The sequence below is a fragment of the Nerophis ophidion genome, linkage group LG05, assembly GCF_033978795.1.
Source record: "Nerophis ophidion isolate RoL-2023_Sa linkage group LG05, RoL_Noph_v1.0, whole genome shotgun sequence".
In the NCBI taxonomy this organism is placed as follows: domain Eukaryota; kingdom Metazoa; phylum Chordata; class Actinopteri; order Syngnathiformes; family Syngnathidae; genus Nerophis; species Nerophis ophidion.
This window is the reverse complement of record NC_084615.1, coordinates 29,948,218-29,968,093: the sequence shown is the minus strand read 5'-3', so window position 1 is coordinate 29,968,093 and position 19,876 is coordinate 29,948,218. Positions and strand designations below refer to the sequence as shown.

Genomic DNA, 19,876 nt, shown 5'->3' with positions numbered 1-19,876 from the left:
AAGTTGTGTTAGGCTGCGGAAATTCTCCCAAAAAGGGTTTGTCATTCTTGTTCGGTGTCTGTTCACAGCGCGGCGGTGTGTAACAGTGTTGAAGTTGTTTATACGGCCACCCTCAGTGTGATCCGTATGGCTGTTGAATAAGTACGTCTTGCAGCCACGAACGTTGTTCTGCACAAGTCCAATACAACATGTTACAGAGCCGTCACATTGGTTGTGTGATGTAAAAGTGTGTGCGATGACATGTAGTAGGGCCGTAGTCCTCTTCTAGAGGGTGCGCAAACCCCTGGAGGTACTTGAAGGTATGCCAAGGGGCAAGTGAGATTTATTATACAATTATTATAAAAAATAGCAGCAATTCATAAATCCCTTATTTATATATTATTGAATAATACTTCAATGAAATATGAATGTAAGTTCATAAACTGTGAAAAAATAATACAACAATCCAACATTCAGTGTTGACAGCTGGACATGTTCCATAAATAATGATGTTAAAGATTTATTTTTTTGTGAAGAAATGTTTAGAATTAAGTTCATGAATCCAGATGGATCTCTATTACAATCCCCAAAGAGGGCACTTTACGTTGATTACTTCTATGTGTAGAAATCTTAATTTTTAATTGAGTCACTTGTTTATTTTTCAACACGTTTTTAGGTATTTCATATCTTTTTTTCCAAATAGTTCAAGAAAGACCACTACAAATGAGCAATATTTTGCACTGTTATACAATTTAATAAATCAGAAACTGATGACATAGTGCTGTATTTTACTTCTTTATCTCTTTTTTTCAACCACAAATGCTTTGCTCTGATTAGGGGGTACTTGAATTAAAAAAATGTTCACATGGGGTACATCACTGAAAAAAGGTTGAGAACCACTGATGTAGAGGATGTTAAAGGCAGTGCAGTCACGGCAGCCCTTAATAATGTCAGCCGGGTGAAAATTGGGACAAATTCGGGAGAATGGTTGCACCGGTAAATTGTCGGGAGGTGCACTGAAATTCAGGAGTGTCCCGGAAAAATTATGAGGGTTGGCAAGTGTGTTGCTTGGGCGGGAAAGCCATTCATAGAAGGTGAATTCATTAAAAAGTGCATGTTAGATTTTTTAAGAAATCTTTTCTTTTGGCCCCGCCTCACCCAGTTTCTGCATCCAGTGGCCCCCAGGTAAATTGAGTTTGAGACCCCTGATCAAGAGACTCAAGTGTTGTAAGTAAAAAACTAAAAACAATGTATGACTTATTTTGAAACACTTTTATGAGTGTGGCCCTTTTAGATCCCCCAGAAATTTAGTGTTTTTTATTTATTTATCTAAAAACAGTCATTGCTTACAACATGAATTAAAATCAATGTTGATTTGAATTATTGATCTATTTAAGGCTTCAATGACTTCAGATCAAATATTACACTTTGAAACTATTGTTGGGGAAAATGTTGCATATTTTGTGTTTGTCATAAAAAACAGGGTTTTGACAAAAATGTCTTAAACACACACACACGCACGCACACGCACACACACACACACAACCTTCTTGAGACCTCTGAAAAATGCCTACCTCTTTAGGACCACCCTTTCTGGATATAAAGATTTGTATTCACAACATTAATAATTTATACATACTATGTAAACATAAAAGAGGTAAGCTTTTTTTTTTTGTATATGGTTTTTAATCTTCATTATTTACTTCTCTATAGACATGTTTTGTTTATTTATACATTTTGGCCAAAGGAGCACATTACAAACACTTATGTTATATGTTGGCCGGAGCGGGAGCACTTCAAATTTTTACACACGCTTGTTATTTCATAACTTGACCAGAGGGGGAGCACTTTTAAAACCCATCCATTTTCTACCATTTGTCCCGACAGTCAATTTAAAAAATCCCTCCGTTTTGGGACCACCCTAGTTTTGATAGATTTCACCACCATATATCCTCTCAGTTTTTATTTGCTCCAAAATGTACATATAAATCAAATGTTCACATTACATAGCAATGTTTGTTCAACTTTACCTTTGGTTCTGTGTTTCTGTGCTTGCCTTTTATTTTCTTCAACTCACCAAAGCTCTATTTACTCATTAAGGACACTTTCTCTAGCAGCGTGCATTAATATGCAGAACACATACATTTGCAGTGATTTTCCTCCCTTTCAAAATAAAGCCCCGTGGGAAGTACTCTACAGTTCTACTAGGAGTTGAAAGAGACAGAGGGGATATATCCTCTTAGCTTATGACATAATTTGAACAGACATTTTCCCATAAATCACATCAATATTCAAAGAGAAAGGTACACGTAAACATGAAGAGTCCATTCTATGCTGGTGATTTTAAGCAGACAAAACCCCGGTACTTTAACTTTAACTATGCAGACGGTGCATTGAAATGCAGGCCTGCACAGCTACCCTGCTATTACTTGCAGTTGTCCACAAAGAATAGGTGTTTCTCTGTTCATGGGGGACGTGGACCCCCACTGCAGTGAAGGAGGGAGGGGCCATCATAAGTCAGTGTGGGGGCATTTACTGTCCTTGCATGTCGGCCTGTGACACCGTGGCACTGAGGTACTGCCAGCTGACGGCGGCCAGCAGCATGGCGGCCGACAAGTACATGGGCGACAGGTGGGGGCTCCTAATGGGAAGGCTGGACTGCGACTTCTCTCTGATGAGAGCCAGGATGCGCAGGGTCTTGTCCCGTGATGGGTCTGTGAGCGAGACCTTGTGCAGAATCTGGAAGGAAAAGTATGCAAGTTAGTTTCTAAGTGCAGTAAATGCGACCAAGAAAAAAAAACAGGGCCACCTCTTGGCTGTACTGGCTGATGATGTTCTGCACCGCCTGCATGGTGGTCGCCTCCATCATGAGCGTCACAGCCTGGCCCTTTCGGATTTTGACCACTCCCTGGAACACCATGGGGTTGTTGTAGCACGTTGACAGTGTAGCTATCGCCATCACCTGGCCAACAGAGGACATACACATGGCAGAAATGAGTGTGTGTTCACAGTTAATTAATTTTGTAATATGTGTGTGCCCACACTTTTTCAGCAGGCGAGCTACATTTTAAATGACTAAGTCGAGGTGATCTACCTCATATATACATACATACATACATATATATATATATATATATATATATATATATATATATATATATATATATATATATATATATATATATATATATATATATATATATATATATATAAAAGCACAGTATATACAGTGGGGCAAAAAAGTATTTAGTCAGCCACCGATTGTGCAAGTTCTCCCACTTAAAATGATGACAGAGGTCTGTAATTTTCATCATAGGTACACTTCAACTGTGAGAGACAGAATGTGAAAAAAAAAAATCCAGGAATTCACATTGTAGGAATTTTTAAGAATTTATTTGTAAATTATCCATCGTAACATATTGTGTCAATTTCCATTCTATTATTTTGTCAAAATTATTAAAGACAAGTGGAAGAAAATGAATTATTAATCTACTTGTTAATTTACTGTTAATATCGGCTTACTTTCTCTTTTAACATGTTCAATCTACACTTCTGATAAAATGTAATAATCACTTACTCTCTTGTTGTTTGGATGCTTTACATTAGTTTTGGATGATACCACACATTTGGGTATCAATCAGATATCAAGCCGTTACAGGATCATACATTGGTCATATTCAAAGTCTTCATGTGTCCAGGGACATATTTCCTGACTTTATAAACATAATATAAATGAAAAAAAAAAAAGAAAAGAAGATGTGATGCCAAAAAATATCGACGTAATCATAGTAGCATCGACTAGATGCTACTATTACAGTGGATGTCAGGTGTACATCCACCAATGGCGTTTGTTTACATTGTGACGCCGGTGAGCTACGGTGCGTAGTGAAACATGTTTAGCTATTCCTTGTCCTGCAGAGATGATACTTGTAAGAAACTAACTTTATTTGTCATCATGGAGGCAAGGGTTAGTGATTTAGAAGTAGCTAAACACTGCCGACTTCGGCTCGACTTTAGCAGCTAACAAGCTAGCTATGTCTTAAAGCACCTCTTCCTGAAGGCGTTTTAGTGTTATAACTTCACCTTTATCATTAGTTTTTAAGACAACATGCCTAATCTATTCCATAATTCAATTCCACATACTGATGTGTGTGCTCGGCCAACAGGATTGAATGAATTGAATAAACTTCCATTTATTAGCTGATCGAATATTCATGGGAGATGTTAATTTTTTTTCAACATGCATGTCTAGTTCTATTCTAGCTAATTCCAATTTTTGCTCATTAACTGTCATTGAAGGCTCTGGATTCAACATTTCTGGAATCTTGCAAGACTATATAAATAACTGACATTAAAAATTGTAATATTTCCATCTAGCCACCAGAGGGAGACCACTGAGCTCTTGCAAACATACAGGGGGTAGGCAAGGCCTGGGCAATTATTTGGACTCCAGGGGCCAAATGTAGAGAAAAAAATATGTCTGGGAGCTGGTATACCTGATTTTTAGGAACACTAATACAAAACCTCACAATAATGTCTGATTGAATGCAAAAAACGTTATGGCAGACCACCTTAAAAAACGGAAGGGAATTTTTAATTTTTTTACTGAATGAAACAGCCAGAATGTACATAAAAATAAAGAATGAGGGATTTACAATATTGACTATGAACGATAAAACACTGAATATTGACATCATATGAAGGTCACAGCCCCTCTCCATCGTCATATTTTACAATCAAGCGAAACGCAACAAAAAGGTAACAAACAGTGAAATGTGAACACAAAAGGTAAAAAAACAAAAAACATCTACAATCTGATACATCACTAAGCTTTTGAGCTTTGTTGTAAAAATCTTCTTCCGCGTCTGTCCCTGACGCAAGCATTTCAGGCTGGCTGCTCTGGAAACACTCTGTGGAAACGCTCCCCACCCTCACTCATTGGTGCCTCATCTGAGCTGCTGTGACTTAGATTACCATAGTAACCAATTAGATTACCATAGTAACCAATTAGATTACCATAGTAACTAATTAGGTTACCATAGTAACTAGTACATCATGCAAAAGTGCCGATTCCAACAATTGAAATACTTTGTATAGTTCTAAACTTACGGTCATTTAAAAACATCACTGCACATCATAATGGCAGCTACAGTTTCCATCTTAAAGATCGAAAAAAATTACTTGTCAATGTCTGGCGGGCCAGGATGAAAAGCTTAATTTGCCTAGGTCTGGAGTAGGCTGTATAATTAAAATTTTTTACAGTACCTGAATTTTCCTGATTATTAGTAGGTAAATTGGTCTACTTAAACAAGGATAGTGTGAATAACAATGATGTAAGCGGGAAACCGCGTCAGACAAGACGTAACTGCTTACATTTGTCTTACCTGAGGAATTGCGCAGAAATTGAAGACGCTCTGGTTGCGTAGGCGAGACAGGTAAGCGATGACATCTGGCACGTGGTGCAGCGCATCAGTGACGAGCAGGTTGAGACACGACAGGGCTGATTCTAGCTTATCGGGCTGGGCCAAGTCCTCCAGTCGGTCTGCAAACTGGTTCCACGCCTTAAATATGACAACCACACACAGTTTTGCATGAGTTATGTAATGTTAATGTTTTAATTGGAAGTGAACATTCGTGGAGATACATGAGCCTTAAATCAGACTTAAATCATGTCATTGTTTTAACCCGGGGGTCAGCAACCCACGTCTCTAGAGCCCTAGTGGCTCCCTGGACCTCTTTCAAACATTCCTAATTGTTAGAAATCCCACTGTTTATGTTAAACACACACACTGATGAGAGTAAAGCACCGTTTTGTCCTATTAATTTCAGCGATTCTTGAACTCATCGTAGTTTGTTTACATGTTCAACTTTCTTCGATGTTGCCACGGAAGGACGTGTTTTATGTCACTTCTTTGTCTTATTTTGTCCACCAAACATTTTATGCTGTGTGTGAATGCACAAAGGTGAGCTTTGTTGATTTTATTGATTAGCTGGAGTGCTTATCAGGCATATTTGGTCAATCCATGACTGCAAGCTAATCGATGCAAACATGCTATTTAGGCTAACTGTATGTACATATTGCATCATTATGCCTCGTTTGTATATTTGAGCTCATTTAATTTCCTTTACTTATGTCCTCTGGCCTCACATTTTCTCCTCCAAACACATTGTTAGGTATTGTTCCCAAACAGCACATTTGTTTTCATCGGACATTACATTGACAAAGATAAGACCTTCTGGAGGAAAGTTCTGTGGCTAAATCAGGCTAGAATTAAGGTTTTAGAATGGCCTTCCCGAAGTCCTGACTTAAAAGTGTGGGCAATGCTGAAGAAACAAGTCCATGTCAGAAAACCAACAAATTTTGCTGAACTGCACCAAAGTTGTCAAGAGGAGTGGTCAAAAATTCAATCAGAAGCTTGCGGACGGCTACCAAAAAAGCGCCTTATTGCAGTGAAACTTGCCAAGGGACATGTAACCAAATATTAACATTGCTGTATGTATACTTTTGACCCAGCAGATTTGGTCGCATTTTCAATAGACCCATAATAAATTCATAAAAGAACCAAACTTCATGAATGCTTTTTGTGACCAAGAAGTATGTGCTCCAATCATTCTATAACAAAAAAAGAAGAGTTGTAGAAATTATTGGAAACTCAAGACAACCATGACATTATGTCCTTCACAAGTGTATTTTTAGTCCAATATGGCTCTGTCAACATTTTGGGTTGCCGACCCCTGGTTTAACCGCCCTGAAACATTTGTAGTCCACAGAAAGTTGCATCATTCACATCCAATGCAGGCCTTGGCAAAGCCAAAGGATTAAAATTGAAGCACACCTAAATTACCAACATTTGTTTTTCAAGTTATTTGTTTATTTTTTAAATACATTTTAATGAAATCTAGCATTGCAACTATTAAGCAATTAAATCAATGAATTCAATTTTAAAAAAGTGCATTGATTGATATCATGGTGCTTCGATTCATGGTTTCTTGAGTGAGACTATTAAAGGTTGAAAAAACATGGACTGCATGGACATCTAACACGCAGAAATACTTTCCACACGGCCACACCAATAGAGCTCATATGAGGGCGGTGATGTGTGGTTGCCAAGATCTGTGTGGCCGCAAAAAGAATGCCGTGAAATTTTTGGTTGATTAGGCCTAATTTCATATACCATATTTTCTGGCCCATAGGGCACACCGGACTATAAGGCACACTGCCCATGAGCGGGTGTACTCAGGTCTTTTTTCATACAAAAGGCGCACTGGATTATAAGGCGCATTATAGGGGTCATATTATGATTTTTTTTCTAAATTTAAAACTTTTCCTTGTGGGCTACATAACATGTAATGGTAGTTCCTTTGTCAAAATGTTGCATAGATTGTTCTACAGATCATCAAGTCGCTTTCTGACAGTCGCTTCAGGATGCACCGTCTTGTGGGCGGTCTTATTTACGTGGCTCACTTTCGGCAGTGTCTTTTCTCTGTCATCTTTGTTGTAGCGGTATAGCGTGCAAGGACGGATTTGGAAAAAGTGTCAAAATATTGAGCTAACCGTTTTAATGACATTCAGACTTTACTTAACTAAATAACGGAGCAGCATTTTCTCATCCATGGAATGTGTCCCTTGAAAAAACGTCCGACTGAAAATCTGTAATTATTAAAGTTCCTTGGGTGAATAATATAAACTCACTACACCGGTATGTTTTAGCGATTTCATGGCGAGTTTACTGATAGATATAAGTAAGAACTTTGCGCTACTTTATATTAGAAATGGCAACAGGAGAGAGTGAATGCCACATAATAATATAAAGAAAAAGAAGAAGCTTATCGACTAGGGTGTCAACACGGACTACAGTGTTGACACTGCATAAGTAGATCTGCATAAGATCTACTTATGCAGATCTCAAATACACATCAGCAGGTACCAGAAGGTCAGAAAAGTTGGTTTTGCCCAATTTTGTTAAAAAAACTCAGGATAATATGTCTGCTATTGGGTGCCATTTTGCGGTCCTTATGCACAGACCATAGTAATACTTGTATCTCTGAGTACTGTAACTGCAATGGGCAAACAATCCATCAAGCGGTGCGGCTTGAAAGTCATACCAAAACATTTTGACATATTTTTCAGTGCTGTGTGTAATGTTCTATATTTTCAATGGAACATTAGAAGTTTTGGTGTTTACTGGCATCATATTGCAATGTACGTTAATCTCTTATGTGTGACAACCATCTACTGGTCACACTTATTACACCATGTACCAAATAAAACTGCTTCATGGTCGGTAAGCACAACTAGAATTATTCCGTACATTAGGTGCACCAGATATTAGGCGCACTGTCGATTTTTGTGAAAATTAAAGGATTTTAAGTGTGCCTTAATAGTCCCCAAAAAACGGTATACAGTTCCAAAAATTTAAATGTCTTTAAATACACATTAACACAATGTAATGTAGTTTAGAAGTGGCAGTTGCATGGACGCCATACTCAATGTACCATGCAAGTTTTAAATAAAATCATGAATAAATAATTATATTATTGTATCCATGTCAGTATTTAAGATAGCTAGCAATTAGCGCTCCAGTTACCTGCTAGCAATTACACACCAAGCGTCTTTTGTGTCGTTGTCAACAGTTTCGGGTCCTAAATGGACCCGTCAAAGTCTACCAACTTGTTGGAATACCTACTCAGACTTCTTCTGATTTATGATCTACAATAAAATTACAGGAAGCAAGGAAGCGAGAAAGCAGCAGACCACTTGATGTACACATAGGCACATACTGTAAGCTTGTGATCACATCGCCACTACAAATAGGTTGTCTGCGTTAGCACTTATAATAACAATATAATACTTGGTTAATATTCAATTCACGAAATGTAAATGGAGTATTTTTGTTACTTTTTGAATGTTTAATTATTGGCTTTTATTGGCGGAATAGAGGACCTAGCATTGGGTTTACCCCATCCACCCTTCACGGTGGAAGAGGGGTTAGTGCGTCTGCCTCACAATACGAAGGTCCTGCAGTCCTGGGTTCAAATCCAGGCTCGGGATTTTCTGTGTGGAGTTTGCATGTTCTCCCTGTGAATGCGTGGGTTCCATCCGGCTACAACCTGCTTGATCCGACTTACAAAGACATGCACTTGGGAAACTTGTCCAGGGTGTACCCCACCTTCCGCCCGATTGTAGCTGAGATAGGCGCCAGCCCCCTCCGCGACCCCGGAAGGGAATAAGCGGTAGAAAATGGATGGATGGATGGATAATTATTGGCTTTTATTGGCGGAATAGAGGACCTAGCATTGGGTTTACCCCATCCATCCATCCATTTTCTACCGCTTGACCCTGCATTTGGGCGGAAGGCGGGGCAAACCCTGGACAAGTCACCACCTTATCGCAGGGCCAACACAGATAGACAGACAACAGTCACACTCACATTCACACACTAGGGCCAATTTAGTGTTGCCAATTAACCTATCCCCAGGTGCATGTCTTTACATTTGTTTAATATTTAGAATGCCCATCCATCCATTTTCAACCGCTTGTCCCTTTTGGGGTCGCGGGGGCTGCTGAAGCCTATCTCAGCTGCATTTGGGCGGAAGGCGGCGTACACCCTGGACAAGTCACCACCTCATCGCAGGGCCAACACAGATAGACGGACAACATTCACACTCACATTCACACATTAGGGCCAATTTGGTGTTGCCAATCAACATATCCCCAGGTGCATGTCTTTACATTTGTTTAATATTTAGAATGCATTAAAAAAAATCCATCCGTCGTCATGTCAGTTCCCTTTTAGGAGACACATTCCACTTTGTCCACGTTTAGTACAAACCCCGTTTTCATATGAGTTGGGAAATTGTGTTAGATTTAAATATAAACGGAATACAATGATTTGCAAATCATTTTCCACCCATATTCAATTGAATATGGGTGGAAGACAAGATATTTGATGTCAAACTCATTAACTTTTTTTTTTTTTTTGCAAATAATAATTAATTTAGAATTTCATGGCTGCAACACTGGGAAAGGGCATGTTCACCACTGTGTTACATCACCTTTTCTTTAACAACACTCCATAAACGTTTGGGACTGAGGAAATTGATTGTTGAAGCTTTGAGAGTGGAATTCTTTGCCATTCTTGCTTTATGTAGAGCTTCAGTCGTTCAACAGTCTGGGATCTCCGCTGTCGTATTTTCAGCTTCATAATGCTCCACCCATTTTCGATGGGAGACAGGTCTGGACTGCAGGCGGGGCAGGAAATTACCCGCACTCTTTTACTACGAAGCCACGCTGTTGTAACACGTGGCTTGGCATTGTCTTGCTGAAATAAGCAGGGGCGTCCATAAAAATGTTGCTTGGATGACAACATATGTTGCTCCAAAACCTGTATGGACCTTTCAGCATTAATGGTGCCTTCACAAATGTGTAAGTTACCCATGCCTTGGGCACTAATACACCCCCATACCATCACAGATGCCGGCTTTTGAACTTTTCGCCTTTAAAAACCCGAATGGTTATTTTCCTCTTTGTTCCGGAGGACACCACATCCTCTGTTTCCAAATATAATTTGAAATGTGAACTCGTCAGACCACAGAACACTTTTCAACTTTGCATCAGTCCATCTTAGATGAGCTCGGGCCCAGTGAAGCCGGCGGCGTTTCATGGTGTTGTTGGTAAATGGGTTTGGCTTTGCATAGTAAAGTTTTAACTTGCACTTACAGATGTAGCGACCAACTGTAGTTACTGACAGTGGTTTTATGAAGTGTTCCTGAGCACATGTGGTGATATCCTTTACGCACTGATGTCTGTTTTTGATGCAGTACCGCCTGAGGGACCAAAGGTCCGTAATATCATCGCTTACGTGCAGTGATTTCTCCGGATTCTTTGAACCGTTTGATGATTTTATGGACTGTAGATGCTAAAATCCCAAAATTCCTTGCAATAGCTTGTTGAGAAATGTTGTTCTAAAACTGTTCGACAATTTGCTTACAAAGTGGTGACCCTTGCCCCATCCTTGTGAATTACTTATCATTTCATGGAAGCTGCTTTTATACCCAATTATGGCACCCAACTGTTCCCAATTAGCCTGCACACCCGTGGGATGTTCCATATAAGTGTTTGATGAGCATTCCTCAACTTTATCAGTATTTATTGCCACCTTTCCCAAATTCTTTGTCACGTGTTGCTGGCATCACATTCTAAGGTTAATGATTATTTGCAAAAAAAAAAATGTATATCAGTTTAAACATTAAATATGTTGTCTTTGTAGCATATTCAACTGAATATGGGTTGAAAATGATTTGCAAATCATTGTATTTTGTTTATTTTTACATCTAACACAATTTCCCAACTCATATGGAAACAGGATTTGTACATCAGCTTTACGTGTGCTATCAGGTTTGCACATGCAAACCGTTAGTAAATCAGGCCCTAAGTGTCAGACAATAATTAGCTCACCAGTTGTCAGCTATCGATTAGCGTGCTAGTAGCCAGCTAGCCATTAGAGCCGTTATACAGTAATATATTACTTGAATAGCTTAGTATTGCACAATAAAAAAGGTACCTTTAGGATCAGTTTGAGTTAAAACACAGGATATATAAATAGGGAGTCACTGCTCCGTCTATCCATCAGTTTTGGGGTCCTTGCCCAAACTTTGTAGACCCCTGTTTTAACTGATTGCAACAAAGTAATCGATAGATTATTTGCTTACTAAAGGTAATCAATGCCTGCAGCACTAGTTGATCCAATGTGCTTAGTCTCAACTTGCTATTAGCATGAATGCCATGGCTATATTTTATGCATTTTCTAACATTATGCTAAAATCTCACTCCTGTTGATTTCAGCCCTGTTAGTCAAATGAGACACCTTTGGCTTGGAAATTTAGTTATGCAGTTCCCTGAGATGGGCTAATACACATTTGGAGTAGCTGACTATGTATACTATCAGTTTTAGAGTTGGATAAGGCAGAAATTTATGTTTATTTTGAGATAGTTACAACATGGTGGAACGGCTCCTAGAAATTCTCCGCATGCAAAACAAACACAAGTGCACAAAAAAAGAGCACGTTCCCACCTCTCGCGGCCAGAAAGCACGTCCCTGCTGCGTGTCCTCCAGATAATCTCGAATGATGTTGGTCTTCTGCAGGAAGAGCCCCATGGAGTTGGCTAAGCCTGTGTCCCAGCCCACCTCAGGTTCCTCTAGCCGGGACGCCGAGAACAGGCGAGAGAGGCCGATGCCCACGAGCCCTGCCACATAGTGGCAATACTGACAGGACACACACAGGCACACTAGGAGGGTATTCACGTAGAAGATGTGCACGTTTGGTCACAGAAGCACAAATATAAAGCCTACCTGATCCCACTCCTTCATGGAGTCCACGTTCTTCTCCAGGAATTCAGCCATTCCTGCTCCCATTTGGTGACAGATATCTGAGATGACATCCCTGTATTCCTGAGCCAAATTCCGGAATTCCAGTGATATCTGCTTGGCAAAAACACACAGATTTTTTACACATTTATCACCAAATTCACAAGAACTGTTTTTTTAACAACCAACACATGTCCTGCATGCTGACCCCTGATTTCCACAGGATGCGTCACGAAACGCCACCGCCATCTGTCGTCCGGCAATCCCCACCGCCGTTCTGTTGCGGCTCCGCCGTGCAGTGACAGCGCTGACTATTAGGAGATGTCGCAAATCTGCGCATAATCATGTGATGAAGTAAACACCGAAGTAAACATTGTGGAATGTCTGTAGCTTTGTCGTCCATCAATACCCACAGGCTGTGACGGCATGGACTTGGCTCAAGAAAAAGACAAGTCTTGCCTTACAGAACAACTATTTTCTCAAAACTTGACAGTGCGCCTTATAACCCGGTGCGCCTAATGTAGTATTATTATGATGTGTGTATAGGTTATGACATTATCTGGCGGTTTGTTTCGCATTATTATCCAAAAGCAACTTTTCTTACAGTCTGATACCTGCTGATCTGTATTTTGGATCTGCATAAGTCCTGAAAATTTGCACACGTCAGCCTTGTCGTCCATCGCGACGTCGTAATCGATAAGCGTCTTCTTTTTCTCTATCTTCTTGTAAAGGGATATTAATCCTCCGCTGTTGTCATTTCTAATATAAAGTAGTGTAAAGTTCTCACTTACATCTCTCGGTAAACTCGCCATGAAAGCGCTAAAACATACCGGTATAGTGAGTTTACATTATTCACCCAAGGAACTTTAGTTATTAGGGAGTTCTGGTCGGACTGTTTTTCACGGGACACATTTCCGGCGTTGTTATTGCAGTAGTGAGCCACGGATAAGGAGATGCTGCTCCGTTATTGATTAAAGTAAAGTCTGTATGTCATTAAAACAGTTAGCTCCATATTTTGACACTTCTTCCACTCCCCTTGCATGCTACATTGCTACAACAAAGATGACGGGGAGAAGACGCTGCCGAAGATGAGCCACGTAAATAAGACCGCCCCCAAAATGGCGCATCCTGAAGCGAAGATGATCTGTAAAACATAATCCATGCAACATTTTGACCCCCCCCCCAAAAAAAGGAAAAAAGACATAAATAATATGTATATATATATATATATATATATATATATATATATATATATATATATATATATATATATATATATATATATATACATATATATATATATATATATATATATATATATATATATATATATATATATATATATATATATATATATATATATATATATATATATATATATATATATATATATATATAGGTGTGGGAAAAATCACAAGACTACTTCATCTCTACAGAACTGTTTCATGAGGGGTTCCCTCAATCATCAGCAGATTTTAATGGAAGCATTCACATACAATGGTTTATATAGGGCACAGAGTGGGTGGGTACAGGCACGCGTAGGGTGTGGTGATTGGCTCATGTGTTACCTAGGAGGTGTTTCCATCTGTGGCGGCATGTTGAAATGATTTCACTGCGCTTGTTGAGGGATGGCAGATCTGGATGATATATAATAAACAGTTTCTCTTTTAAGGATAGGTTGCATCTTTAATTACCACTGTTGTAAGGTATGCTGGATGCAAGAATTTGCCTCGTTATTGAATATTCAACATTATTGTCTTTGAGGTTCCAAATGTGCTTGCTGAGTTCTGTAGAATTCCGCAAAGTCTGGTTTCTAAAGGAGGCCTTGTGATTATTCCATTTGGTTTTAAACGCTCCTTCGGTTAATCCTACGTACGTGTCGGATGTGTTAATGTCCTTGCGTGTTACCTTTGCTTGGTAAACGACTGATGTTTGTAAGCACCCTCCGTTGAGAGGGCAACCAGGTTTCTTGCGACGGTTACATTCCTTATTGGTTTCAGAGTCGTTTAGTCTGGGGGCAGGCAGTCCTTTTGCAATTGCTTTGTTGTGGTTTGAAATGATTTGTTGTATGTTATTCATACAGCTGTAGCTCAATATAATGTTGTTCTTGTTGAATATTTTTCTTAGGGTGTTGCCTTTGGGGAAGTGTTCGTTGATCAGAGTGAGGAACTTGTGGCCGATATTGGTTGAGACGTTTTTGCTGAATGGGGGGGTTGTACCTGATGATGTTGTTTCGTTTTCTGCTCTTTTTTGGTTGGTTTCCTGGCGTGGGTTCATAGGTGAGGGTGAAGTTGTATCCGCTTTCATCAAGTGCTTTCTGGTACGGGGGGGTTGCTTGGTCGAATTCAGCTTTGCTATATGACAGCATCGATAGCCTTTTATTAATTCCGGTAGGTATTCTTTTCGTGGTGGTGGGTGGGTGGTTGCTGTCATGGTGCACGTATTGGAGTGTTGTGTTGGGTTTCGTAAATGGTTGGTAGCTGTTATTTCTCAGGTTGAATGTGACGTTGAGGAAGTTGACGGTTTGCTTGTTGGCTTCAATTGTGATCCGTAGGCCGTTCTCTTTGAAGATTTGGCATACGCGCTTCTTGGTATTCTCACTGCTCTTTGGCGAGGCGCGGCACACTGCCAGTCCGTCATCACGGTAAATACCAAGGTTCAGGTTGAGGCTAGCAAGCTGGGAGAGGAGGAAACTCCCAACGAGTTCACACGTTTCTGCTCCGTCAAAACTCCCCATAGTAACATCAAATGTTGAATTGTTCTATTTTTGCCGTGGTGTACTGTTGCGGATGAGTATGGAGTTCTTTGCGTAGATGATGATGTTTCTTTCGTTGCGTGTGATTGAGTCGTAGTCCGAGGCGAAGTAACTGTCGCAAGAAACCTGATTGCCCTCTCAACAGAGGATGCTTACAAACATCAGTCATTTACCAAGCAAAGGTAACACGCAAGGACATTAACACATACGACACGTACGTAGGATTAACCGAAGGAGCTTTTAAAACCAGATGGAATAATCACAAGGCCTCCTTTAGAAACCAGACTTTGCGGAATGCTACAGAACTCAGCAAGCACGTTTGGAACCTCAAAGACAATAATGTTGAATATTCAATAACATGGCAAATTCTTGCATCCAGCACACCTTACAACAGTGGTAATAAAAGATGCAACCTATGCTTAAAAGAGAAACTGTTTATTATATATCATCCAGATCTGTCATCCCTCAACAAGCGCAATGAAATCATTTCAACATGCCGCCACAGACGGAAACAGCTATTAGGTAACACATGAGCCAATCACCACACCCTACGCCTGCCTGTACCCACCCACTCTGTGCCCTATATAAACCATTGTATGTGAATGCTTCCATTAAAATCTCCTGATGATTAGGGAACCCCTCATGAAACAGTTCTGTAGAGATGAAGTATTCTTGTGATTTTTCCCACACCTACATATTGCGCTCTACCACGGTATCGAGCACTATTCTCTGGATAATCCAATCATATATATATATATATATATATATATATATATATATATATATATGACCCTTTTAATGCGCCCTATAATCCGGTGCGTCTTTTGTATGAAAATTGACCTGAATAGACCCGCTCATCAGCAGTGCACTTTAGAATCCGGTGCGCCATATGGTCCGGAAAATATGGTATTTTATTTTTTTGTAGCAAGCAACAACACAACAGTACACCTGGCGAGCGTTGTAGACACACACAACTCCCTTGAACCAAGCTCCTGTGGCCCCCATATGAGCTGGCATTCGACACAGGACCCTATATGCGCACATAGCTGCCCGGGATATGCCTGTATAAGATTCTTTCATTTTTCATTTTTCTCCAGATTCAATATTTTGGTCAAAAAAGTGAAATTATGTCTGAAAACCTTTGACGAGCTGACCTCATGTCCGTGCCTGCCCATGAAGACGTTTCATAGGGATGCACGATGAATAAAATCGAATAGACATTAAGGACTTAATTAATGCGGTAAATAACCGCATGAGGTTGAGGTTTTTTTTCTCCACATTTGACCGGTATTTGAACTACACACGTGTTCACCAATCAGAATTGTTGAGCCTCGCGTTTGTTTGTCTCTCGCTTCAAACAGGAAGAAAGACGTCTTACTTGTACATCACTCTCAGCACCTGAGCGCGTTTATTTAACTGTAGAAGTAACTGAACAGAGTGAAGACTCTTTTCACTCATTCACAATCTTTGTTTTGGCTCAGAGGGTGCTCTCGAACACAATCACAGTGCATAGAGCCTTGGGACTTTTGCCAGGAACTACTTTTAACAGTACTGTGTTTACAGAGAGCTAACTCTCTTATGATACTACATTGACATATTGAGCTGCTGCATCGCCTCCGAGTTGGTGAAAGTTAATTCTAAATGCCTCTCACCTGGATAATACAAGGTTGAGGACATAAACCCACAAGTTGGTCAACTATGACATCTAACTTAGACCAGGAGATGGCCGGACAGACACGACAAGACACTCGTTTTAACCCTTTGTTAGGGTTATGATGAATTGTTGATGTAAAGGGGAAGATATAACCATCCCGTCAGTCTTTATCCCAGTGAGAGTAGACATTGTACAGTAAATGATTGTTTTATCGTTTATTGTCTCTCATCAAGTCTGCCATTATTAGTAGTGTTGTTCTTGTTGAAGAGAAAAGTGAACGTTGTGATGCGTCTGTGAAATACACAGCTGTATGCTTAAAATTAGCAAAATATGTAAATATTACATTAATATTACTACATGATATACTGTATATACTTACATGTATATATTACACGTTATTATGAATGTTACTACATTACATATATACTTACATCATGTATATATTATATGTTATTATTAATGTTACTACATTACATATATACTTACATGATGTATTTATTACAGGTTATTATGAATGTTACTACATTACACATATACTTACATCATGTATACATTACACGACCGAACGAGCGAAAATGCTGATGTGATCACCTGATGCCAATAAAACAAAAAGACAACGTCCAACCTCATTTTTCCAACTAGAAATAAAATTAACTTAAGATGTTCAATATGTATTTAGGTAGAATTTTTTTCTTACAGAAATTAGTCAATTTTATTTTCATGGTTGTTTATTTGTTTAGGATAAAGCTATTTACTAAAATGTTACTTGCATTATTTTTATAATACATTATAATTATATTACATTATAAAGACTGTATATTTTTTTATGGTTATTTCTTCAATGTCACTGCATGATGTAGACAAAAGCTATAAGTCTGTATCTGCATAAAGTCAAATATTTTTTTTTATAAATTATTGCATATTGTTCTGTGTGACACCTTGAGACAACAATATGTTGATTGACAGTCTTAGAGTAACATCTCCTCCTTCACTTGTTGTTTTCAGTTTTAAGCATTTTGATGTAGAAAAAAAACCATCTCAAATTGAGTCGCAATTAAGCCCTATTTCAAAGTGTAAAATTCTCGCTAGCCTGCTAACATTAAAGTGCTAACTTTTTGAGCTATTTTGCAACCGTTTAACCGAGAGTCATATAACTTGGTATTTGACAGCTGTTTAACTGTTTGTGTACTAACGCTAGCATGCTAGCCAGCTAACTTAAGCATGCTAACTTTTTCCATCTAATTTTACACATTTTCCTCTATTTTCACAGCCATACACCTTACAACCATGTTACATGAAATGTGAGACATGCTAACTGTTAGCATGCCGTCGATAGCACACATGTTAACATTTTAGGCTAGCTCTGTATCCACCTTGAAAACGTGGACTATTTAATTCTGAAAGTCCATCCATCCATCCATCCATCCACCTTCCTCCGCTTATCTGTCGCGGGGACAGCAGCCTAAGCAGGGATGCCCAGACTTTCCTCTCCCCAGCCACTTCGTCTAGCTCCTGCCGGGGGATCCCGAGGCGTTCCCAGGCCAGCCGGGAGACATAGTCTTCCCCGTGGCCTCCTACCGGTTGGACGTGTCCTAAACACCTCCCTAGGGAGGCGTTCGGGTGGCATCCTGACCAGATAAAAGAGATAATTGATTTTCTGTTTGTCAATGACTTCCTGTCCAACACAAGCAAATGTTACCAAAATTGAACTGCCGTGTTAAAGCAAACGGCGAAAATAGGATGCTCTGCGTATATTTAACGCATAGATCCGGAACGGCAACACCATGGTGGTGCTGTACAGCAGGAAGTGGAAACGGATACATTGACTTGAATATAAACGGAAAGAGTCCACCGCTGTGACGACTACGGCGTGAGCCTCCTGTGGAAATCAGCTGTATCTGATTATTTTGTATGTACGAACAGGCTTCTGTATAATGCAGTGCAAACAATAACAAAAATATTTTCTTTACTGACCGTGGGGAAGTCTTCCAGGACCTGCCGGTCTTTCTCCCGACTCTCGCTGAAGTTCCAAGCGTCCTGGTACAGGTAGGTGTGGAAATCATTCAGCATTGGGACCTTCTTGTCCAGGGGGATGCTCATGTCGTCCTCCACGGTGTCCAGCGCCCGCAGCACCAGGTAGAAAATGCAAACGGCGTGTCTAAATGAGACGGGAGACGGACACAGGAATGTTGACTTACAAAGTGGCAGAAAAAGCACTGGCCTAAAATTAGACACATAGCTGAAGACCCCTTTGTGTTCATCACTGAATGGACACTTCAAGAGGCACACTCGCATTATCTAATGCACAGTGTCAAACTCAAGGCCCGGGGGCCAGATCTGGCCCGCAATATAATTTTATCTGGCCTGTAAAGACCTGGAAATTATGTGTCAATGGTGTACTTCATATATTTCTCACTAAATTTAATAGATTTTTTTTCCATTTTGACAGAAAAAATATATGTATTGCTTGAAATTGCATGCCTTTTAAACATTAATAGTATCCAATATTGCATTATCATACTGAATTATCATTATTATCATACTTTCCAAACATGTTTTTGTCTAAACTTTTCTCAGTGTATCTACAAAATGTGGCCCAGGGGCCATTTGTTGCCCGCAGTTCGAGTTTTTGTGACAATATACTTGACCACATTTGAACAAATGTATGCGTCTGGATAAAACATTAATTTGAGTTGTTTACCATGCAAGTCCAAATCAAAACTGTTATCGAGTTGCCAAGCCGGTCATATTTTGCACGAGATATGCTGCCAAAAACGTATGGCAAAGTGAGGAAGATCATAGACGTGCAATTAAGTCAAGTCACTTACTTGGCGCTGAGTAGGACCACAGAACCGTACTGTACGTGTGTTGAGTTGAGTTTATTTGGAACATGAATGCATACAACATGATACATCACAATTTCCAGTTTCTCTTTTCAACATGTTCGAAAAAGGAGTAGGAAGAAGCAGAGCTTTTTTAATCCTACCCCTTTTCTTTAACATAAAAGTTGCTAAAACTTTTGTTCACTCTGCTCTCAATTTATTCACAATATACTCCATAAGTAATCACAATAAAAATAAATAAATAATACTCGGTGAAGTAAGTTACATTTCATATGGT

General features: G+C 39.5%; 1 protein-coding gene across 2 annotated transcripts in view; it reads right to left on the bottom strand.

The window, feature by feature from the left end:
• Nucleotides 1-1,927: 1,927 nt before the first annotated feature.
• fdft1 (farnesyl-diphosphate farnesyltransferase 1) overlaps nt 1,928-19,876 on the bottom strand; it is a 29,407-nt gene continuing 11,458 nt past the window's right edge. For both annotated transcript variants that reach the window (XM_061900493.1, XM_061900492.1), the window contains 6 exons: nt 18,731-18,914; nt 12,333-12,461; nt 12,054-12,245; nt 5,364-5,540; nt 2,789-2,941; nt 1,928-2,718 (listed from right to left, as the gene is read on the bottom strand). In XM_061900493.1, the coding sequence (XP_061756477.1) occupies nt 2,512-2,718; nt 2,789-2,941; nt 5,364-5,540; nt 12,054-12,245; nt 12,333-12,461; nt 18,731-18,914 (1,042 nt within the window). In that variant the 3' untranslated portion in view covers nt 1,928-2,511. The remainder of the gene's footprint in view (nt 2,719-2,788; nt 2,942-5,363; nt 5,541-12,053; nt 12,246-12,332; nt 12,462-18,730; nt 18,915-19,876) is intronic.